The sequence below is a fragment of the Trichomonas vaginalis genome, chromosome V, assembly GCF_026262505.1.
Source record: "Trichomonas vaginalis G3 chromosome V, whole genome shotgun sequence".
In the NCBI taxonomy this organism is placed as follows: Eukaryota; Parabasalia; order Trichomonadida; family Trichomonadidae; genus Trichomonas; species Trichomonas vaginalis.
Window position 1 is genome coordinate 1,147,713 of NC_067207.1, and position 24,298 is coordinate 1,172,010.

The 24,298-nt window shown below is 32.4% G+C and overlaps 9 protein-coding genes across 9 annotated transcripts, besides 4 other annotated features; 8 read left to right on the forward strand and 1 right to left on the reverse strand.

Annotated features, from left to right (window-relative positions):
* Positions 1-1,025: 1,025 nt before the first annotated feature.
* TVAGG3_0259360 lies at positions 1,026-3,064 on the forward strand (the record flags this gene model as incomplete). Its single annotated transcript, XM_001328020.1, has 1 exon — positions 1,026-2,897. One exon carries the CDS (start codon positions 1,026-1,028, stop codon positions 2,895-2,897), a length of 1,872 nt encoding a protein of 623 aa, XP_001328055.1.
* Positions 3,065-3,398: 334 nt separating this feature from the next.
* On the forward strand, positions 3,399-5,498 carry TVAGG3_0259370 (uncharacterized protein; the record flags this gene model as incomplete). Its single annotated transcript, XM_001328019.1, has 1 exon — positions 3,417-5,426. The coding sequence occupies one exon, from the start codon at positions 3,417-3,419 to the stop codon at positions 5,424-5,426; it is 2,010 nt and encodes a 669-aa protein (XP_001328054.1).
* Positions 5,499-5,539: 41 nt separating this feature from the next.
* Positions 5,540-5,568: a mobile genetic element.
* Positions 5,540-5,568: a terminal%2Cinverted (terminal inverted repeat of tvBac_53III transposon ID:TVAGG3_0259380).
* Positions 5,569-7,959: 2,391 nt separating this feature from the next.
* Positions 7,960-8,370, forward strand: TVAGG3_0259390 (serine-type peptidase protein; the record flags this gene model as incomplete). The annotated part of the gene is made up of 1 exon (XM_001328018.1): positions 7,960-8,370. One exon carries the CDS (start codon positions 7,960-7,962, stop codon positions 8,368-8,370), a length of 411 nt encoding a protein of 136 aa, XP_001328053.1.
* Positions 8,371-8,379: 9 nt separating this feature from the next.
* On the forward strand, positions 8,380-9,489 carry TVAGG3_0259400 (serine-type peptidase protein; the record flags this gene model as incomplete). The annotated part of the gene is made up of 1 exon (XM_001328017.1): positions 8,380-9,489. The coding sequence occupies one exon, from the start codon at positions 8,380-8,382 to the stop codon at positions 9,487-9,489; it is 1,110 nt and encodes a 369-aa protein (XP_001328052.1).
* A 362-nt stretch (positions 9,490-9,851) lies between these two features.
* TVAGG3_0259410 (regulation of choline O-acetyltransferase protein) lies at positions 9,852-11,653 on the reverse strand (the record flags this gene model as incomplete). Its single annotated transcript, XM_001328016.1, has 1 exon — positions 9,890-11,653. The coding sequence occupies one exon, from the start codon at positions 11,651-11,653 to the stop codon at positions 9,890-9,892; it is 1,764 nt and encodes a 587-aa protein (XP_001328051.1).
* Positions 11,654-13,198: 1,545 nt separating this feature from the next.
* TVAGG3_0259420 (uncharacterized protein) lies at positions 13,199-18,397 on the forward strand (the record flags this gene model as incomplete). The annotated part of the gene is made up of 1 exon (XM_001328015.2): positions 13,199-18,397. The coding sequence occupies one exon, from the start codon at positions 13,199-13,201 to the stop codon at positions 18,395-18,397; it is 5,199 nt and encodes a 1,732-aa protein (XP_001328050.2).
* A 1,305-nt stretch (positions 18,398-19,702) lies between these two features.
* TVAGG3_0259430 (uncharacterized protein) lies at positions 19,703-20,212 on the forward strand (the record flags this gene model as incomplete). The annotated part of the gene is made up of 1 exon (XM_001328014.1): positions 19,703-20,212. One exon carries the CDS (start codon positions 19,703-19,705, stop codon positions 20,210-20,212), a length of 510 nt encoding a protein of 169 aa, XP_001328049.1.
* A 78-nt stretch (positions 20,213-20,290) lies between these two features.
* Positions 20,291-20,323: a mobile genetic element.
* Positions 20,291-20,323: a terminal%2Cinverted (terminal inverted repeat of tvBac_53III transposon ID:TVAGG3_0259440).
* Positions 20,324-21,401: 1,078 nt separating this feature from the next.
* TVAGG3_0259450 (cellular macromolecule catabolic process) lies at positions 21,402-21,979 on the forward strand (the record flags this gene model as incomplete). The annotated part of the gene is made up of 1 exon (XM_001328013.2): positions 21,406-21,867. The coding sequence occupies one exon, from the start codon at positions 21,406-21,408 to the stop codon at positions 21,865-21,867; it is 462 nt and encodes a 153-aa protein (XP_001328048.1).
* A 353-nt stretch (positions 21,980-22,332) lies between these two features.
* TVAGG3_0259460 (armadillo (ARM) repeat-containing protein family) lies at positions 22,333-23,736 on the forward strand (the record flags this gene model as incomplete). Its single annotated transcript, XM_001328012.1, has 1 exon — positions 22,333-23,736. The coding sequence occupies one exon, from the start codon at positions 22,333-22,335 to the stop codon at positions 23,734-23,736; it is 1,404 nt and encodes a 467-aa protein (XP_001328047.1).
* Positions 23,737-24,298: the final 562 nt, after the last annotated feature.

Sequence of the window (24,298 nt, forward strand, 5' to 3'; positions counted from 1 at the left end):
GACAAATAAATTCTTATTTAAAATTGTTAATAAAATACTTAGTTTACCTTGAAATATTTTCCTATATTTCAATTAAATCCATAATTATAGTGATTGAGTTTATAAATGACATTTTTGAAGGAAGTACTATGTATACTCACTTGATTACCTTGATTGAGAGAAATAGGAATTTCCAAAAAAAATTTAAAAAATTAAAAATATCTTGAACAATCCCAGATTTTATATTCAAATTCTTAATTTTGAAAAAATTTTGGAACATGAAACATCATTATTTTATACAAACATCCTATTTTAATGACAAAACAAAAAAAGATTCAAAGATTCTCATGAAATTTATGAATTCAAAAGGTCAAATTGCTTATTTTTTAAAAGTAATTCACCTTATTTTATTTTACGACTCTAGTATCATCTTTTAAAAACTTTTTCAATCTCATATTTTGTATTTTCAGTATTATTTTGTTTGAATGTCTTTTTCTTTTAATGAAGAATGTATGAAATACCTTTGACAGTTCGTATATTACACTTACTCATATGCAAAACGTCAGTATATCTCTATCTAATGTAGTCGAATCAAAGTTTCATCGTAAAATCTGAAATATCAGTGATTTATAATAATTAACTTATTCACAATATAGCTTTACTGTATAGTACAAATCCAATTTTATGGAGTAATTCAAGTTAATGAAATTTTGATTTAAAAATAATGAAATTTTAGCTGAGTTAATTCAAAATTTTAACGAGATCAAGGAAATCAGTTCATGTTTGATTCAAGAACATGCGCACTTAAAAATGTTTTGTGTTGAATAAATTCAATTATGATAATTTTGTGAAACAATGATATGTAACTGATGAATTCTAGTGCCTGAGGTTGAGGATTTGATATAACATGTTATGGCATAAGCAAGCTTTTTCAAACAATCAAAAACGTCACTTTTATTAATTCAAACGCAATTTTATATGAAAATTCTTATTATGGATACATATACAATAGAAATATTCTTCGAAATTTGAAAAAAGTGACAAAAATGCAACAAGTTCTCCAAGATTATGAAATAGATGAAGAACTTGAATATATGAAGTCATACCATTCTCTTGCATTTGAAAAAGTAAATATTATTCTTGGGAAAGCAAAGACATCTTCCTCAATGTTTTTGTTTATTTCAGATTTTAACGTTGCACTCTTTAACAAAAAGTTTTTTTCCAAGAAGCTTCGATTAGAATTTTCATCGTTATGGACAGAAGTTCAAGAAATTAGATATAATTCAGGAGATAATCAATATTTGTCATTTAAAGCGAAATCAAATTCTTTTCGGGTTGTTTCAAAGAATACAAAAGAAATAGCTGATTTAATAATGAAGTTCAACAAATCTGTGTGGGGAAATCAAGATGCGCCAACTCCAAGGCTTTATTATCCCAAAGAGTACGAAATACCTGAATACACTAAGTCCATACCAATCCATCTAAAATATGAATTGTTCCAAAAAGGTATTCAATTACCAAACAGACAAATTTCATCATTGGCCAAATTTTTCGCATCAAAACCAACAGAATTCAAGTTCGATCACTTCTACTGGCTTATCCAATACATTCCAAATGTCATGAAGATCATAAATTGGGAGCCTTCCATTAAAAAAATCATTATTCCGTTGGACGTTTGTCCTCTTGGCGCAACATTGATGCAAAACATCATGAAGAAGAATAAGACAATTCAGGAGATCTCATTTTCGAACGGAACTATTACTAATTTGCCAGAATTACTTCAAACTATCGATAGAAACCAAGAAAGCAAGATTAAAGGTCTTCATTTTACCGGCATTACTTTTACATCGAAAGATTTACACGCTCTCGATAATTTTATAAGGAATTACAAATTAGATTTTTTAACTTTGAATTTGGCATTCGATCATTCACTTTCCTTGAACTTTACAGAAGACTCTCTTAAAATAGAGAACTTTGGATACCTCCAAACCCTTGTTTTGGATAATACTCCCGGTTTAAATCTTCAAAGAATATTTTTGAGGATGAAAAACCTCAAATTCCTCTCAATTGTTAACTGCGGAATTGAAATAAACGAAATCATCCGTCTTTTCCAGGTCGTAAAGGGCTCAATTGAAAGAATCAACGCATCTTACAATAAATGCACAGTTCCGATCAGATTCAAGAAGAACAAGTTGATAAAAACCAACACAAAGTACTTAAACATATCAAATATCAACTGGTCCGAAAAAGATTTGGTTCAAATTTGGAATTTCTTTTCAATACAAGAAGGAATCACTTTAGATTTGAGCTCCGCAACACTAAGTGACGGATCCTTTGATAATTTCGTAAAACAAGCTGTAAATGTCGATTCTAAAATTTCTGAACTATATTGGAACGACAACATATCAACTGGAGTTACGGATATTATCAAGCATTGTCCAAACCTCTCAGTTTTGTCAATTGCAAGAGTTTTCGGCGAAGATGATCCCGAAATTAATAAAATTTGCAAATTTATCAAGAAAACAGAGACACTCAAGAAGCTCAATATATCAGGATCAAGAAGAAAGTTCATTGGCAAGAATATGCCGATAATTTTCGGAGCAATTCAAGAAAATTCTTCAATTACTAATTTAGACATCAGAAAGAACCACGCTGGTGAATCATTCCCAACAGATGTGATCAACTGCTTCATGAAGAACGAAGCTGTCGAAATTTTGGCGATTGAAGGAAATGAAATCACAGATACCGAGAAATACAAAGAAATTTTCACCCAACTTCAAGAGAGAAAGAAACCGTTACTTATCGTTTGGCCGCAAAAGGAAATTGACGGAATTGCTTTGTCTACAGGAACAGAACAGGACGAACTTGACCAATTGATGGATTTACACGCTAGACTCGCAAATATTGGCCAGATTTAGAGTTTTCCCATTATAATACTTTATTTTTATTGTATTTTATTAAATAATTTTTCTATGTATGTTAAATTTCATGATTTTTGTACTATGCTCCATATATAATACAAATACGTCCATACGAAATATGCTTATTTGCTCAATAAATTAAAATACAATATCAAAATTTGAGATATCAATGAAATCATAACTAAAATAATGAGTAAACAAAAATATTATAGAATATTAATGAATCTTATTAATACCAAACTTCAAAATAGCATTAAATTTGATTACAATATGATTACCAACATAATATACAAGGTTTGGGAATGAAGATATGAATCAACTGGTTCGAAAACTTATACTATGAGCTATTCATTTTGGATTCTCTTTCAATGATTTGCAATCTCTTCATCTGAAATCAATCCAAAAAATCAAAGATCCGAAAACACATGCTGCTTAATATTTTAAAATATTTATTGGATTTGACTGATTTGACATTTTTGTTGATTGAATTTTTTTTTTCTAAACAACGAAAAATAAATGCAAGGCCCTTTTTCATTATCAATCAGTGGAAAGCGCCTGCAAAAAAAGCCAGCGATTGGATCTAAGTTCTATATTGCTGACTTTGGAAACAGCTCTAACTCTCTATTCATAGTTAGAAATCAGTTTACTGATGTTTTGATTCAATCAAATGACTATTCAACAATTTCGAAAATATACGAGACAAGATTTACCGAACGTATAGTGAGTGCATCTGCAATGCCCGGCAAAAAATGGTTCCTTGTTGTTTTACAAGGATTTGGCGATGGTATTGATCCACGACCATTTTACAGGGCAATATTCATCAATGCAGTTTCAAAGACAGCAGAATTACCCGTAACTATGAAAACAAATACACCACAATATGTATCGTGGGCTTATTCCCCGGATAACCCAGTTTTTCTTCATCTAAAATACGACAAAGACAAAAATCCAATTATTAGCACTTACGAATTTAACTATGATCCAATTTCGTCATCATTTACCATAAATTTCAGAAGGAATCACGAACATTTCATGTGGTTTAATACAGGAATGAAAGGGGCAACACACCATACATATATGGTTCAATTTGATCCAACTACAAACAATTTAGTTTTTTCAGATCGAACAAAAACAGATTTATATCCAAAAACATGTATTTTACCTAGTAATATCGAATTGGGATGCAATACTGAATTTAAAGCTTTCTCAGCTTCAGTAAAACATATGTCTTTCCAGAAATGCGGCCAAAGAATGATTATCCATACTTCTTCTAACAAATTAACGATCATACTACCTTTCTCGTCATTAAAGGCTGAGATAACTCTTGACTACATCGATCTTCCGCCAAAATCTGATCCATCCCTCTTCGAAAAGTTCACTACAACCCAAGAATTAGAAGACTCATGCTTACAGTATGATCCTCTGAACGTTTCCGATTTCCCAACTACGAAAATTCCTTTTGTTATGTGCAATAATGGTTTTTACATCATTACTGCACCGAAAGGAATGATCACATGCTTCCTTCTCGACAAGGCCGATCGTGTTAGAGCCTCTTTTTCAACGGCAATGCCAGATAATTGCCTCCAAATGCACAAAATGTCATCTCTCAACGACCAGGCCACGCTATGTCTATCACAGGAGACAGGAGAAATCTTTAACTGCCACTTAAATGCAGATTTCTTCGTAAAACGAGATCCGAAATTTTCATTGTCACTTTTACACGCTTTTATCACTCCACGTAATCACGATATCTCAATAGCCGAGTTTATAACACCCAGGCTGCTCAAAACGTTCTGGAATTGCGAGTTTTTCTCAGAAGCGTTATTATTGCTTTTCAACTCTGACCAACAGAACAGGCCATTCGCAGATCGTGTCTGCTCCACATTATTGGACCCAAAGAGACACGGCGACTCACTATTTTCGGAATATTTGACTCAACCACGAGGAGAGATCGCAGAGCAGTACAAATCATTCCGAGAAATATTTAAGAAGATTCCGAAGTCTATAATGGAACAACTTCCTCCAAATCTTCAAGATTTCGGACAGATTGTCAAAACTTTGATTTCTCTTTTAGACACCGACTTCTTCAACGTTGAAACATTCCCTGTAGACTGCCAATTCGCATCGAGACTCCAGATAACAGCTCTAAAACACTTTTTAGATCCAAACGCCATCATTTTAACCGCCAAAACCGTTTTCCCAGAAAATTTCAGTGAAGAAGTATTAAGTACATGGCTGATGCGTGGCATGATTGATGAGCCAATTGTAAAGGAATGGCAGCCAGGCATTGTTTCTCCTCTTATTCTTTCACAAGAAAACGCTTTCGACATTGTAAATGACATTTGGTGGTTCATGAAGATGAAGAACGCTTCTTTGTTATTTAAGCAGGAAGATGATCCTCTAACTAACTTGTTCCAACACGTTGAGCAGGCAACATTGAGACAGAATGAGTTTGGACCTCTTATTTTCTCTATTCACCAGTATTTGTTGCAGCCAGAGATGGATAAGCCAATTTTCGAAATATGATTTGCTTTTTTTTATTGTTTTTGTTTTTATTTGTTTGTTTTATGTAACATTATTCTCTTTATCTTTCTTTCGATATAAAATTATAGCTATATTTTTGTATGAAAATGAATTTTTTTAGGGTGCATTTACCACTTTCTGACATGTTCTCAATTTTTTTGACATCCAAGCTTTATATCCCAATTTTCTATAATAAAAAGTTAATATTTTTTGTCGGGAAAAGTTATTATTTATCACTGCTTAGTTTCTAACACGGCTATTATACTCTTTTGCCATTAAATTAAAGATATGATGATATTATCTGAGCGTGTCAGAAAGATGTAAGTACACCCTTAAAGGATGTCATCACTTTCTGACAACTACGGTAAAACAGGGAATTGAGTACCATTCCATACCTGCATGTGAGCTTCCATAAATGACAAATGCTTTGTCTAAAACGAGGATGAAAATTATTATATAGGCATTGTTTTGGTAATAACTTTATTTGTCATTCAAAAATATTTGCATAAATGAATTACTACAGTTTGCAAATAATTAGCTACATCATCAACAAGAAATGTGAATGATGTGTGCTTTTAACATATAAGTGTTGCTATATCACACGTGTATTCACCGCCCAATCAAAGCATTATTATATTCAATCATAAAAGCAATTTTTATCCATAAATAAATGTAAAAGTATATGATTTTTTTGTTTGCGATTTTGAATTCTATTGCTTTATCTCTGCCTTTCTATCCTAGACTTTATTATTCTCTTTGGTGTGCAGTAATCTGAATAGCTGAATAAACTTCACATTGTTGGCTGTGAAATAGTTTACATCAAATACTGACTTATATCTGTGATTATCACATATAACACAAGTTTCTTTTCATTGAAAAAGCAAGAACAGTAACTAGAACTAATAAAAACATAAGGAAAATGATGATTTCTTTCGAGTACAGAAGATATTCACAAATTTGATATTAAGGATTTTAAAAAACATAAAAGCTCTTCATTGGAACTATCAAGTAGACTTTAATAGATTTGGACTAGACCAGATAAAGTGTATCAGGATTTAAAATTTATCCAGATCTTATATGCTGGAATTAGTATGTCGAGTTAGATTTGAAATTCAATAATTTCATTTCTGAAAGTTTGGATAAACTAAACTCATTATAAATTCAATTATATAATATTTAATTACATTTATGTGGCAATTTACATATATTTAATTCATTGAATTTATATTCTGCAAAGAATCAGATTTAAATACCAAAAATACATAATACTTTATCTATATATTCATTATATTTATGAGTTATTCAAATTATATATTGAATTCAGAAAAATCACATGAATTTATGTGATTTGGATAATCTATAATGGGAATAGTAAGGAGTATTCATCTGATATATGATATTATATCAAGGAGGCAATGATTTTGTTTTTTATTTGGGTTTTGAATGCAATCAAAGTTTTTCAACAATAAATCTCAAAAGTTAATAAATTAATTGTTTTGCATTGATATAAAGGTCCATTTAATTAAGGAAAACAACAAAATACTAATTGTCAAAATAGTACAGTCTCAACGTCAGAGGAACTCACTCCTTTTTTTTAAAGCAATTCGGTTCATATAAATATAATTATATACAACTTCAAAATTATTTAGGTCTCACAGTCTTGCTTTCGTTATTTTGACAAAGCTCTCATATTATATGATAGTTTAAGTGCCTCTACCTCGTCATCTAAAAAGCCAATGAGGAAGTAATTTATAACAATATATATCCATATAGACTAAGGTATATATTGGGTATATTTAAACTGAGTGAAAATGAATCTATTCTCGTAAAAAAGGAAATTTTGAGCCTCTAAATTTTTCTATGAAGAAGTTTTGTCGGATTAAACCATAAATATGTGGCTTTTGGATACACTATGAACACACAATATCATAACCTTCATAAATCATTGACTTAACTTGCCTGTGATACATTGTGAACAATAAAATCTCAAAACAAATTCTCTTACATACGATTACTTTTGATTCAAATGCTGATTGATAACAGAAGCAAACATAATCTTTTATTAGAGAATTATACTTTTCCTATGTTTTTGAGTCGCTTCGCACAACTGGTTAAAAGTTTGACTGGTGCGAATTTTCTAAATTATACATATTGCCATGCATTTTTATCATAATGTTTCAAATGAATTTTCAATTCACTCAGAAATATTAACAATTTACGACAAAATTTTTCTGAGAAAGGCTCAGAAAAATAATGCTTGAATGTTAAGTTGAAATACCTACAAAAAGTTTCAGGTTCATGATTTTAATGAAAAACGAGACCATAAAATGTTTTCAAATGATTTGAATGTTTGGAAAATTAAGGTAGATAATGAATTAAAATTATATACCTTCAATCATGTGATGTATTAATTATATTTTGCGGATTTACAGACAATTATTTTTACACACAAAATTTGAATACACAATTGAAAATTATAGTAATCTCTTTTCAATTTTGTGAATTTGTGAGGGCAGAAGATTTTATTTTTAGATAAATGGCATTTTTGTTAATTTTCTTTAGACAAATTAACTTTGATGATATCAATGTTGGGGGACAAATGTGGTTCGACCAAAAACTTGATCATTTCTCTAACCTTGACGAAACATTTAAGCAAAAATATTACATTAACACAAATTATTCTAAAAAATCAGAGAATTTAGTTGTGTACATAGGTGGAGAGGCTCCACTCTCTGAATCTTCAATTAAACATGGAGTTTTACATATTGCAAATCAATCTAAATCTGTGATTTTGGCATTAGAACATAGATACTTCGGAGATTCAATACCACATGGAAATTTGGAATTAGAGAACCTAAAGTACTTAACCGTTGACCAAGCAATTGAAGATTTAGCCAATTTTATTTCTCAAATGAAGCAAATATATTGCCAAGATCCATTAAAATGAAAGGCATTGATGATTGGAGGTTCATATGCCGGATCTCTTTCTTCATGGTTCCGTCAGAAGCATCCAGAATTAGCACTAGGAAGTTGGGCATCTTCTGCTCCTATTTTTGCTAAACTTAATTTTTCTGAATATGATAAACATGAAGCAGAAGATTTCATGGAGTACGGTTGCTATGAAAATGTTTTGAATGCATATAAAACAATTGAAAAAGTTGCTTTACTCCAAAATGATAAAACTGAAGAATTGATGATGATGTTTGGAGTTCCTAATCCGGAAGAATTTGTCAGTCATTCACTTGAATTCTTAGATATGTTCAGTTATGCTTACACTTATGGAAATCAATATAAAGCTTGGAACCAAATCATCTTGGACATGTGCGACTCATTAAAAGAAATTGATACATCGGACAGTGATGAAGTCATTGGAGTTATGGCAACTACATCATATCTTCTTGGTATGGATAAATTTTTAGAATTATATCCAAATGGACTCAAAAATACATCTGTCGACTCTCCAAATAAAGCTTCAAGGGGCTGGGCTTATATGATGTGCAATGAGTTTGGATGGTTCTATTCGGCTTCAGGTCTTTTGAAGAGCAACTTATTGACAATACAATATTATAGTGATTTTTGTCAAAATATATTTGGAAAACAACCTGATCCTGATAAATTCAATGAAAAGTATGGAGGATATAATCCAAACGTGACAAGAGTAGTTTATACTAATTCTCACTATGATTCGTGGTCTGAATTGACAATGAAACGTAATGACACCTCAAAATCCATCTATAGTTTTAGTATAAATGATGGATTTCATTGCGATGATATACACGATCCCAATGATAGTGATTCTATATCGTTGATGAGCGTTAGGGAAGAATCCATCAAGTTGCTATTAAAATGGATGGAAGAAAAAGAAGAAGGAAGAAAAGAAGGAGGAAAAGGAGAAGGAAAAGATGAAATAAATGAAAATGCACCAAATAAACCATTACCAACATGGGCCTGGATTGTTATTGCAATGACCACAACAGTAGTTTTGGTAACAATTATTGTAATAGTGATCATCTATACAAAACTAAAAGGAAAAATTTCCTTATCAACGGATGAAATTAAAGAATAATATTTTTTTGTATTGATATTTTGGAAGTTTTTATTTCTTTGTGCGTAATGTCCTCTTTGTGAAACTTTGAATGTACCAAAGAACTACACAATATATAATCAATATCCAAAAAATGATAGAAAATTATCATCGAAAATTCAATGAAATTATTCATTTGAAGCTATGGTATTGTATTTCCTCCTATTTGAACGTTATCAAGGGATTAAAGCATTTAAACTGGAATTTAAATGAATAAATTGTTTAATATTGCTAATTCTAATGCGAGAAGGTACGATCACCTCAAAACAATTAATATATTAAAGTTATAACATCCTTTTAGGATAAAGCAGTTTTTCATTTTTTAAAAAATTAAAATTTTAATACAAATATATTGTTTATTTCCCGAAAAACAGAAATAAAGTTATACAAGAGGTGCCTTGTTATCAGAAAGCTCTAAAATTGCTGATGGATTTGTCTTATTCTTCTTCATGTAGATGCAATAAGCGAAAACCATAGCAACAATAATTAATGTAACTAAGACACAAGATACGACAATGATGAAAATCTTATCTCCCATCATAAGATTGCCTCTGAATGGAGCTCCAAGTTTCTTTTGGAAATCAATAACTTTCTTGATGAGATCTGTATCTGGACAGTAATAAATATAGTCTCCGACCTTAACTTCTTGTGATTTCTTACATGTATGAGTAGTTCCGTTCAAATCTTTAAATGTAAACACGCCATTTTTGCCTAGCGATGACTCCGAGCACATTCCCATAACGCCTGTTCCATTGTAGACTGCCATGGCCCATTGGTTCTTCAAACATGTAATTTTCGGATTCTTAATTAAAGAGTAATCATATGTAGCTGTACTTCCAATTATTTTGTCCTCTGGGATATAAAGATCTTTGTACCTTACAATATCCTTTTCGTCCTTTTCTGTGTCGTATTTCTTAATATCGACCCAAGCAGTGTATCCTCGTAAATCGTGTGCAAGGAATGAAGAGTTTGGCTTGTAATAATGCGAAGCAGGGAACGCGCTTCTTGCTGGCTTCTCAGACATTTTATGAATTTCTTTATCTGTGTAAAAATAGGAGTCAATCCATGACAGTCTTTCACAGACATTCCAGTTAACTGTATAGAAGCCAATGTCATCCATTAATGCGCATAGAACTGGTGATAATTTTCCATCAATTGGAGCAGTTCCTGTCATGAGGTCCTGTCTGAAGATTGTAGCCTTCGGATGGGAGTATATTGTTCCTGGACCACCGTTATCTTCCATTTCTAAGCATTGTTTGATACCAGCCCAATTCGTTTTTCTTTTTAGAAGTTTCTGGGCAACTTCTGTAGCTTTCGGAGAGCACAATTGAAGGAATGTCTTATTGTACTTATCAACATGGAAATAGTTAATGAAAGACTTTGCATCATAAGTTTTTCCTGTTCTTTTGTCAAACCAAAGGTAGTAATCATCATTTATCAATCCAAGTGAGTGCATACACTCATGGAAGAGGGTGTTGAAGTAGTTACGAGGGATAGAATCGAAGTCTTGAGGTACAGATGGGATATATCTTGGATTTATAAAGATAGAGGACTGTAAAGGACGAAGGGTTTTGTTATCATGAGCTGTAACTAATGATCCGGCAATGGTAAATCCTGAAAATGAGCGAACAGAGACCACAACATAGTGATCAACATCGAATTCTTTCTTTGGTGGGTTGAAATAGTTATCTACACCATAAAAATATGGTGTAAGAGTCATCTTAGAATGCCTTATTTTAAGGAATTTCGAAATAAATTTTTCGACGTTTTTAAGAGTTTGAATAAGAGATTCTCTTTTCTGATCTGTAAGTATATCTTCTTCTTTGCAGGTATATTGAGGATTTAATGACCATGCTATTTCTTGGCCAACATATTTACATTGAAAATTGTCGGCTCCGGAGACAGCATCATCATAATCAAAGATTAATCTGAAAGGCTTTCTTGTAAATAAGTCAGATTCAGTTACTGGTATTCTTCTACTTGAAAGGATTTTTTGAATTGCATCTACATCAATAGTATCACCAAGAGCTTTTCGATTTGATAATTTACTTCCAAGATGCAGAGGGGGATCAAATTCTGTATTAGCATACATTTCAATATCCTCTTCTACTGTAGATAGAGTAAACGAGAGTAAAAAGACAAACATAAATTTAAACTATTCAATCATGATGACATTCTGACAATAGATTTGACATTATTTGTCAAATGAAATATAACCAATATTTAATAGTTTCATTTTATGATCAGAATTTTTTTTGTTTGTCAATTTTTGAGTTTCCTAAATGGCAAAAACTAAGAAAAGAAGAGAGTACTTCTTTTATTGTTTAAAATTACACGTCACTGTTTAAATGAAAGGAAATCAAATGAAAAGTGCCATGCTTCTCCTTTTTTCCTAGGGTTACAGATCCTTTATTTTCTTCTCTTTTAGCCTGAAATGAAAGTAGACATTTGTACAATATAATTCTTGACTTCAATCGGCAACTGTCTTGTGTTGTATCATTGTTCATATTTTCAATTGATCTCCAGTATTTTTCAATTTAAAATCAATTTCGTTAAATCTAATAATATTGCAACATTACTCCTATATTTCCATAAGATCCAGATTACACCTACCGAAAACACACATTAAAATTCGAAATTTTGGATCTCGAAAATGCATTGACAAAATTACTCGCCAATAGGAATTTTTACATAACTTATGATACATATTCAAATATCACGTAGATAAGAAAAGTTTCTAAAATTTGAAGAATTTATTGCATTCAGAAAAAAAAATTGGCTTAATTATATAAATTAGTGATGATTTACAAAGACTTCTATAATGGATGCACAGAACCAAGAAAATAAGTTTTGAATCCTTCTAATTTCAATTTTATTTCAATTTGACCGCATAAAATTATCGAATTGTACATCGGTAATTATAATGAATAAATTGCAAGCTTATATCTCATTTTAATTTAGAAATTTTATTAATGACAAGAATATTGAGTATAATTATTATATAGAAATATAGGACACATGTAATATATTAAAGTACTGCTAATAGATTGGAAAAAGATTGTACTTTTCATTACTGTTTCCAAAAATTAGAAAAAAGAGTAAACAGTATTTTATGGCAAGATTTTCATTAACTCAATAATTTGTATATTATCACTTAGATAAACAATTTCCGTGGCAATTTATCGTTTTTTTCAATAGTGTTTGCTTTAAAATCGATTAACCCTATTACATTATATCATATTAATTAAAATAATGAATAAATGAGCCAAAATATGGATAAAACCATGTGTCATAATTTAACCATCATTTTTTGAGAATAAAAAACGGTTGAAAAATTAAATTTATGTACACATTGATATACTGTGGTGTACTAACTTTTTATAAATATCGATTTTGAGAAGTTTAATTCAATTTAAACTTCCATGCAGTAATAAATTATCCTAAAAACATCATTATTAGTTATTGCTAATAAAATTCATTTAATACAAAAACTTTGTTTTGAAAAATTCAATGTATTTTTTGAGTTATTATTCAATTTGAAATCTAAATATCGATATCTTCATCTATATAATAGTACTGCTTGTATTTTCAATACAGTCTCATATATTTTTCAATAATTAATTGAATATTTATTCAATTCTCGATTCCCTTTCAATTTGAAATGCCAGCTCATTTTTTTTAATTGATCTTTATGCTTTTGTTCTTCCTGCAACAGCATATTTTGTCAGAGATTAAATTGGTTAAACCAAATCCCTCTTATAATTTTTCAAGTTGGACACAGGTATGGGGTTATTACGACATTGAACACACACTTAATAATCAAAAAACTCCAATTACATACGGTAACAGTGGTGTATTTGTTAAATTTGTTGTTGGCGACCAAATCTGTGTTCCTTCAAACATGACAACTACTTTATGCAATGGTTTAATTTTAGAACTTGGAACTCAAAAGGTTACAGATGATGATGCTTATATATTATACAAAATAACCAATCCTGGTGAAGAAGAAAAGACATTTTCACTTGGAGTTTATGCAGATTTTACTTTTAATACAGGAAATGGCAATTCAAACATTTTCCAACCACTAGAAGGTCAGGATATATACACAATCTCAGCTTCTAAATCAGAAAAGCCACGGCAAAAGATGGCAATTGACCACACAAATAAAGAAACAAATTACATTAAACCAGATAATTATTGGTACGGAGTTCTTGATAGTAATGATGATGACAAAAGATATTTCATGAAATTTGAAGGTGATAAGTCTGTAGTTGGACCAGGTGCAACACCGGATGATGACCCAGTCTCATCATATTCATGGGAAAACAAAATAGCTCCAAAGGGTAGAACCGTTGTTTGTGCAATTCGTATCTATTTCATCATGAGATACCCATTAGAAGTTTTCACAGACGGTACAGTTTTCGCAGGAGACTTGACTGGAGAAATTCAAGTTCCAACATGGATGAGAATTGCTGAAAAATATCAACCATACGACGCATATTTCAAAGAAGGTAATGGAGAATGGACCAAAAAATTATCTTTTAATGGAAATATGCCGTTCGATAGATATACATATAAACTAAATCCTTCAGGAACATCAACAGAATACACTTATAAACTTGAATACACCAAGAATGGCCAAAAATTTTCATCCAATGAAGTTAAATTTAAAGTAACACGCTCAACACAGCCTGAACTTGAAGTTACCACTGCGATCAAGTCCCAACCTTACAACCAACATGATTCACTGGATATTAGAGCAACAGTTATGTCGGACACTCCCGGTGACATTTCTATCGAAATATACAAGGATGATTTTATTGCCACAGATCCAATTAAAGAACCCTATGTTTTAGGAGTTGGAACAGGTGTGAGAGATGCAACCTACAGCAAAGTTTTACAATTGGGAACATTAAGATCTGGCACATATAAATTAGCTATCAGAGCTATCAATAATCTTGGAAGATCTTCAGAATGGTACAATCGTACATTTACAATGGAATTCCAAACTGAAGTTTTTGATATTCACTTTGAAAAGAAAGCTTATCAGGCAAATGATATCATCCGATTACTTGGTCAATTCCTTGAAACAGATAACAATGAACAGATTAGATTCGCTCTCGTCATGCCTGACGGATCCACTGCCAGATCAGAGCTCTACACACCAACAGGCGCTCGACAAGATTTTGTCGTCACAACGACTGTTAGTGATGAGACAGAAAGACTCATTGATTGCACATTCCAAGTCTTGACCTCAAATAATGTTGTTGTTAAATCACAACAAATTCAATTGCGCATTACAAAAGCTCCTATTTTCACTCTTAGCCCAGATTTCTTTGGAAAGGAGTTCAATAACTCACAGATTTTATCATACAAAGTTACAGCTGCTTCAGATGAAGACACAACAAGTCTTAAATGCTTATATAAGATCGATAAGAATGAATACAAAGAAATTTCATGGGCAGACTATAGAATAAATATTCCATTGACGGGACTAAATTGGTCAGCCGGTTTCGATCATCATCTTTCAATCGTTGCCATGGACCAATATGAATCAACATCGAAAGAGACAACCTTAGACTTCAGAATCTTAAATGAACCGAAGTTAGTGAGCGTTCAATTTACTGGTACTAATATTCATGATCCATTTTCAACAGGAGAATTCGTTGCAAGATATGATGATATTGATAAGGGTAAGCAACTTTATCTTTATGCTAAGATTGGATCAGATATTCAGAAGTTTGATTTCATATCAGTTCCAGAACAAAATACACAACAAATCACAAGAAGTTTAAGATATCCTAAACCAGGCAAACAAAATGTTGTATTCTTTATCTCCAGCTTGTCAGAATCCGTCTATCCAAAGACGGCACACTCAAATTCAAATGAAGTTTCAGCGGAAATTATTAGTACATATCGCCCAGAAGTCACATCATTGACAGTTACTAGAAGCAGTTATTACACTTCTTCCGATAGAATTCCATTCACACTCAAGATCAAGGATGATCTCTCAGGAACAATTAAATACAAGATTGATGATGTAGATGTTACAAATCTACAGAACACCTTAACAACATATCAAACACCAGACGGCGAGTCATATGCGACAGTATCAACATCTATTGTAATTCCTTCAACATGCACTTATTCTAACAACAAAGCACACACACTCACTGCAAAAGTTGTCGACAACTACGACTTGGAATCATCTAATTCTAAATCATACACATTTTACATCAGAAATGTTCCAACAATCTCAGTTGATGAACTTACGAAGACGTTAGCCATCTCTAATACACCAAAAGAGAGCGACAGAACAATTCTAATCTCAGGCACCTTCCGTGATGTTGATAACAAACCACTTAAAGTCTTCGTTCAAGAAGAAGGCGGTTCTCCATATGAATGCAAGTCCGGCTCATCAAATAATGCTGATGTTGGCTTCTCATGCAACTATATTGTTCAGGCCGAATCCAAGGCTGATTTCCCAATTTCTATTTGGGTCGAATCAGTTGAATCTAAGAATGACGAACAAGGAAAAGTCAAATCAGAAGTTGTTGTCAAGAAGATCACTGTCACCGATCCACCTGCTATCAGTTCAAACTGTGTTTCTGGTTCATTTGGATATGAAGATCCAATCACAATCAAATTCTCAGTTACCGATGATTCCAAGGGCAATATCAAGTTCTACTTGAATAAAACATATTTGAGCAATCAAGACTACAGATACGAGAACTTTGTTGGTGGAGAGTCATCTGCAACAGTCAAAATCCCACAAGACTTACCAAGAGGTATGTACTATCTTAACTATTATCCAGTTGATGACTATGGTGTTGAAGCACTTGACAAATCTCGCTACAGGTGCCTTATCGAATACAAGAACAAACCAAAGATCGGTGAAGTTAAATTGAGCAAGACATCAGGCGATGATGACGATGAAGTTTCAGCCACAATCAAATACACCGATTATGATAATGAAAAGAAATTATATATCTACCAGAAAGTTGGTGATCATTCATATCAGGTCACTGGCGAAACTCAATCTAACGGTGGATCGAATGAAGTCAATGTTCCAGTTCAAGGATTACCAGGAAATCCATCTGGACAAGTCAACATCTATTTCATTCTTGCAGACACAAACAATGCTGATCTTATAACATTACAAGGCAATCAGAAATCCAACGAAGCTAGTGCACCATTCACTCTTAATAACATCCCAACACTCGAAGTCACTTATGATCAAGTTAAATCAGGCGGAGAGACCTTCAAGATCAACTTAAAGGTAACAACTGAGAAGTCATACACAATTTATAGAAGACAGAATAATGTCGAAACTTACGTTGCAGAATACACCGGCAATGCAGAATATACTGATTCAGTTCGAGCAGATGAATCAGTTGATTCAATGACAGTATACTATTATCTCAAAGATAATAGTGGAAATACAATATCACAAAGAATCCAAATCGTTTTGACAGTTAGAAATCCACCAATAATATCATCCTTCTCTTCATCCGTTCAAACTGCCAAACCAGGAGGTAAATTAAGTTTGACATATGGATTTGATAACAGGCAAAATACAAAAATCTTTGCATTTTACAAGATAAATAACGCTGAACCACAAAGTGTTATGTTCTGGACAAGTCAATACCCAACATCGTTCTCAACAGAAATTCAGCTTCCATTTATTAAGAGTGAAACATCTGTAACAATTACAGGTTGGTTACAGAACACTGACACTCCACAAGGAGAAAATCCAGAACCATATACTAAATCAGGAACAATTCCAATTAATATTTTCTTGACATATCCACCAAATGTAACACTCATATTCCCATCTTCTAACGTTTTTGGTAATGATGACAAGATTAAAATTAGTTATGACATCGTTGATGAGACAACAGGCACAATTAAGGCATACATCAATGGAATTTCAGCAGCATTCAAAGATTACACAAGTAATGGAAATCATGATGTCAATTCACTTTCCTTCAAGCTTCCAGAAGAAATCACTTATGCTACAATTGATCCAAAGATTATTGTTAAAGTAACAGATTCACATCAGGAAACAACAGATTACACACCATTCCCAATCGTTGTTGTCAACAAGCCAAAGATCACTGGTGTTACATTCTCACAAGAATCAGGTGTTTCTGACGGAAAAATTGAAGCTACAGTCGAATTCGATGATTTCGATGTTGACAAGAGATTATACGTCTTCGTAAAACATGATGATGAACTTCTTTATCCGGAAAATAACAAAATTGAAAGTTCAACAGGAACATCAGGCCAACGCAAGACAATCACATTATTTATTCCTGATACAGATAGCAGTTCGATTGAATTTAAATTCTTCATGACAACAGATCAAAGCCCATCAGCAAATGAGAAAGAAGACAATTACAAGTCAAAGGATTATTCAAAGACTTTACCAATAACATTCGAGCCAGCCATTCATATTTTCATGAATGAACTTAAAGAATTCTATCAGAAGGGATCATCAATTCTCATAAAAGGTATTGTTTATGCAGACCAAGAAGCAATAATTAAGTTCTATTCTGACTCCCAATGCACGAAACAAATTGGAGATCAATTTAATTATTATAGCGTTACATCAAGTGGCAAAGAGTTTGAAGCTTCAGTCCAAATACAACCAACAATGTTATATGGATACAATACAATTTATTGCAAAGCATTTTCAAGATACAACCAAGAGTCATCATATCCGATAGATATTAACTTCTTCATTAAGAACAAACCTATTGTTTCTAATCCAAAAGTTAACAAGGCTTTCTATAAAGTCGGTGAAGATATCACAGGCACATTCTATCTTACAGATTTGGATGCAGGTAAACCAATCTTTTTCTTTGGTCGCCTTGGAAGATGGTCGTGATACTGAATTAATAGTTGATGTCTATGAATCTAGTGGCGATGAAAATCAAGAAATTCCTTTCACTTTCAAAACATCATCAACGAAAACAGGTAACTTGCCACTCTTGATTTGGGCAACAGATGAATATGATTCCAATCCAAGCAAAGAAATATCTAAGTCTGATCCAACAAAAGTTGATGTCAAGATTACTATTCCACCATCAATGAAATTCAAATATGAAGGTCCTAATGTCTTCAGCTTCAAGGAAATCATGCAGATTCAAGTCGATATTGAGGAAGATGAGAATGTCACACTCTCATACTATGTGGATAAGAGAAACCTACAGAAAACTGAAAAGATCGAAATTAATGGAAAATATTCAGGATTGAGAGAATTTAAGATCTCATCTGGTCTCTCACAAGGATATCATGAACTCTCATTCACCATCTTTGATAATCACGGTTTGACAACAACAGTTCCAGGATCGATTCCATTTACAATTAAGAATCGTCCAAATATTACAGATTTGTCAATTACTAAGAACTTCATTACTCAGGATGAAGTTGTTGGTCTAGAAGGTCATTTCACAGATGTCGATGGCCTGAAGCCATTATATCTCTTCTATCAGATCGATAATTCTGAAATTATTGGATCTATCAAGGAGTTTAGTAGCCAAGGCATTCGTGGTCAAGTCCTTAAGGCAGGATTTTATGTTGACAAGGATGAACCAACAGGCGAAAAGACACTTAGAGTGTGGCTCAGCTCAGTGAATAACGTCGAAACAGTCAAGAATTCACTCACCGCTCCATCAAAGGATGTTTCTGATAAATTCGAACTTGTTTTCAATCTCACATACAATCCAACAGTTGAACTTGATGAACTAACGAAGCAAGTTTACAACGACGGTGAAGTCTTACAGTTACAGGTACAGTCCACGCATATTCAGATGTTGTCCTCACATACTTCATCAACTCTAACAAGATTGATCACGAAACAGTTGTCACTGTCACCGGCAAACTGACAAAGTTCAGCGACACAATTGTTATTCCAGAGAACTACAGGTATGGCAACCACAGTCTCAATGTTGTTGTCTCAGACCACCATGACCACAACACACGTAGTTTATCCACACTCAAGTTCACCATCAGGAATCCACCACGCATCATCAGCGCTAAGGCTACAGGCGACAACTACCTTCCAGGTTCATCAGTTACCATTTTCGGAAAAGTCAGAGATCCAGACTATGGAAACGAGCTTAGTATCCGCTCACAGGTTGATTCAGGCGTCGAAGTCCCACAGGTTACACTTACTTCAACAGCAGAAGAAATGAATTATGAATTCAGTGTCAAGCTGGAAGAAACACTTATCCCAGGCAAGCACACAATCAATGTTATTGTTGTTGATAATGATAATGAGAAGTCTTCACCATTCCCAGTCGCAATTAATGTCATTCCACTCCCAACAAGTACTCCACTCCCAACAAATGCACCAGAAAATAACGACAACAACAACAATGCTAACCAAGGTGGCTCTAGTGCAAGCGGAAACTCCAAGAGAACAGGATTAATTGTTGGTATTGTCATTGCTTTATTAGTATTAATTGCTCTCCTTGCTGTCCTTGCATTCATACTCTTAAGGAAGAAGAGTGCAAATGCTCAGGCACAAGACTCAGAAAGCACCGAAAATAACGACGACATTGAACAACAGGAAACACAGATCTCACAGACAATTACATCAGAAGAGTTCGCAACACGTGATAACCCATTGTTCGAATCCCAACAAATCGCTCGCGATCAAGACCTCTTCGATAACGAGTTTGAAGAGGCTTCTCTTTAAATTTCGAATTTTTATTTGAAATATTGCGATAAAGTTTGATCTTAAATTTAATTCATTTTTTTCCACATATTTTTATAATTAAGGGTGCACATACCACTTTTTGACATTCTCTCAATTTTTTTTGACACACAAGCTTTCTATCCCAATAATCTAAGGTCAATAGTTAATATTGTTGGTCAAGAGAAAGTAGATATAAATCACTATACTTTTCCGCTATTAAAATAAAGATATATTGATTTTTTCATAGCATGTCAGAAAGTGGTATTGCAACCTTAAGATTTCAAGACTAAAATTATTATTAAAATAATTTCATGAATAATGTGTATGATAATTATAAAGGTTTTTATAAAACCAAAAATTCAATTGAAATCAGGAAAATAAACTGGCCAATATGACATGAATTATCTGTAAACTGTTAGATTAGGAATATTGATTATATCAGTTGATGGAAATGAAATTTATTTTCCGATTTTGAATTTTTGGTTTTATTTGTAAAATCCTTCCTCATATCCAGAAAAAAACAATTTTGAAATATCGGACTTTCTCAACAGTGACTTCTCATGTTATAAAATTTGGTGGAATTCGATTAATTATTTCACTAGAAGAAATAGAACCGTATGTAAAGAGTTTTTGTTTTGATTAAGCTCAACTTAACATACATAGCACAAGAAAATAAAGAGTTTAGATCAACGAAAATAGGAATTACAAATTATAAGAATAACCCAAGAAATTAAAGAGATTTTTAATTTTATATTACAATCAAACGCCAAAATGCTATTCCAATAATCAAATTCCACAAATCATCGGAAAAGTGTATATAAATTGTTTATGTATATGCTAATCTTTGATATAGCCTCTTTTTTGAGTTTTTGCTAAAAGTTTTCGCATTAAAAAGCCATCGTGTGTGTAACCCGCAAACTATACTACTTAAGTCAAATTATTTTGATCAATGAGAAATAGAAACTTGAGTGTTGGCAAAATAAAAATTTGACTAAAAAACTGAGGAAAAAAAAATCCAGAGAACCTTAATTTTCGTTTATTAATTTGAAAATATTTTGAAGATCATATTTGGAATCATATTTTGATTTTATATTCCAAATATTATTGAACAAAATTTTTAATAAGTTGGCGCCAATTTTGATTACATCTCCTCTCAAATAAATTGTGGGTAGATAGTTACTTCATTTTTCTTAATGCAAATCTTCGTTAAGACACTTACAGGCAAGCACATCACACTCGAAGTCGAGCCAACAGACCGTATCGAGGACGTCAAGGCCAAGATCCAAGACAAGGAAGGTATTCCACCAGATCAACAGCGTTTGATCTTCGCAGGCAAGCAGCTTGAAGATGGCAACACACTCCAAGACTACTCCATCCAAAAGGACTCAACACTCCACCTCGTTCTTCGTCTTCGTGGTGGTATGCAGATTTTCGTCAAGACCCTTACAGGCAAGCACATCACACTCGAAGTCGAGCCAACAGACCGTATCGAGGACGTCAAGGCCAAGATCCAAGACAAGGAAGGTATTCCACCAGATCAACAGCGTTTGATCTTCGCAGGCAAGCAGCTTGAAGATGGCAACACACTCCAAGACTACTCCATCCAAAAGGACTCAACACTCCACCTCGTTCTTCGTCTTCGTGGTGGCTTCTAAATTCTTCGACGAATTTACCATCAACTAAACTTTAGCTAATTTTGCTATATACAATCTATTTTTCAATAACTCTAATTATTAGGCTAATCAATGTTTATATAAACTTTTAAGAATTTGGAAATTTTCATTGAATAAAGAACTTTTTCTCTAAATTTGAGACTAAAAACGTGCATTTTAATAGTCTATTAGATGCTCATTTGGATCGCTTTGGACCTCCTTGAATATTTCTTCAATGAATCATGAAATTCAACTATTTTACCTTATAGTTATTGCCCAATTTTTATATCCCTCTTAGAAGTAGCATCGACTTGAACAGTGCAATCATGAATCCAGCATAGATAATTTTGATAAATTTTAAAAAATTAATGTAAATATGGCTTTACATTTTCGTAAAGGTTTTGTTGGCTATATTTCTAATAAGATATTCACAAAACAATTAAGATCATATTCATTTTTTTTTAGGAAATGCTTATCAAGGAGTTAAAAGATGATGATCGAAGTTTTGATTCAATTACATCTTCCACTCTACGTAGCTCCACACAATATAGTATTACAATAAAGGAAAAGCAGGAACAAATTTTAAAAATAGTCGAACGCGTAAATTTTCTTATTAATGCAGCGTCAAACACATTAGATTGTTCTGGCGTGCAAAATTTAGTTCGAAATTTGGAGAATAACCCATTTGAACTCATAGATTGCAAAGATTCTTTTGCGAATCTTGTTACTTTTACGACTAATTGCTTAAATATGGATCAAAATCCAGAAATTTTGCAAAATTGTTTAGATATTTTTCTATATTTACTTGGAAATTTAGATTTATTCGGAGAAATCTGGTATTTATTAGAAATACCAGATAAATTACAACAGTACGCATCATATCCAGATGCCAATCTCCAATTCATTACATCAAGCATTTTTCTCGACTTATCATCTGATCCAAAACTAACTGAAGAAGAATGCAACTCTTTGACGCAAAATTTTATACAGATTTCTATCCAGTGGGCATTGAACCATAGTATTTTCAAATGCCGTGAAAACTGTTTGCAATTTTTAGGAAATATCTTCCAAAGTGAATATTCATTGCCAGAAGAACTGATAAACCAAATTATACAAGTATCTCTTTCCATTATATCCCAAAATAATACGGAATTACTCGAATCAGGCTGTTATTCTTTATTATATTGTTTGAAAAGCCTTGATTTCGAAGATACCAGTTATCTACATGATATTTGTAACCAATACTGGCGAGTCATATCAGAATACGCTCGAGAAGGCGAAAAATTCGTTCTAGAAAAAGATTCTGCTTCATTAGCTTCATTTTTCGTTGAAAAGATAGAAATAACATCAGAATTTGTATCAATAATCAACTACAACTTGTTGTTCAATACAATTACCAACAAATCCGATGAATTTGTTGCATCAATTTGCGGATTAATTATTATGAACACAATTTGTGAAAAATATGAAGATGTTCAATCTCTTATCAATGATCTACTGATAGATGGGCTAATGAACATACTTTCGGTACTTTACACCGGCCAAGTTCGTTCAAAATTGATCGCAATGGGAATTTTCAAAAATTTGATTTTTCTTGCCGATGTAAACTGTCAAATTGTCGCTGCCACTGACATATTTATGGAGTCTGTCATTGATTTTATACATGATTTCGATGGAGAGATGGCAAAAACGATGCTGACAATGATATTGAAGTTCTTTATAAATATACAAGGTCATGAATTATTCGGATCTATTGTAGATCACTATTCTGAACATGGCTGGATAGATAAATTTGTCGAATTCGTGGAAGAAGATACTGAAGAACTAGCTGAAACTGCGGAAGAGATACTGAGTGCAATAGGTTATGAATAATTAAGTTTGAAACTGTTTTTAACAGTTTTTAATATTTTAATTAAAACTTGAAATCATTATTCTTCAAAATTTGAGGTAATTGAAAGAATATGATTCAATTTTGTTCTGGAATAAAAGTGATATTAGAGATAGTAATAATAAAGATCTTTATTTCTGATATTCTTTTGATTTTTTTCACCGGGATCCTTATCTTTATGATCAAATTTCGAGGGTGAAGTGTTAATATTTTTTTTGTTAGGTTAAACGATATAATATGGTTGTTATACTATTTTCCTATTAATACAAGCCATGTCGTGATGTCATAAAGTGGTTAGTGCACATTTAAAGACACACTCACTTCAATTTGACACCATTTCAAATTCTATTTTATATTGTATTTCCAGTAAGTTGTCAGAATTTTGAAATAAACTCAGATGATTGTAGGTGCACCATTAAAGACATGCTTAGCTTATTTATTTTATTTAGCATATGAATCCTATATTTTTTTTTTCAGATTTGATATAATATGGAATATAGTTCGAAAGTCAAAAATTTGGTTCATTTTCCGAGATCTTTACTTGAT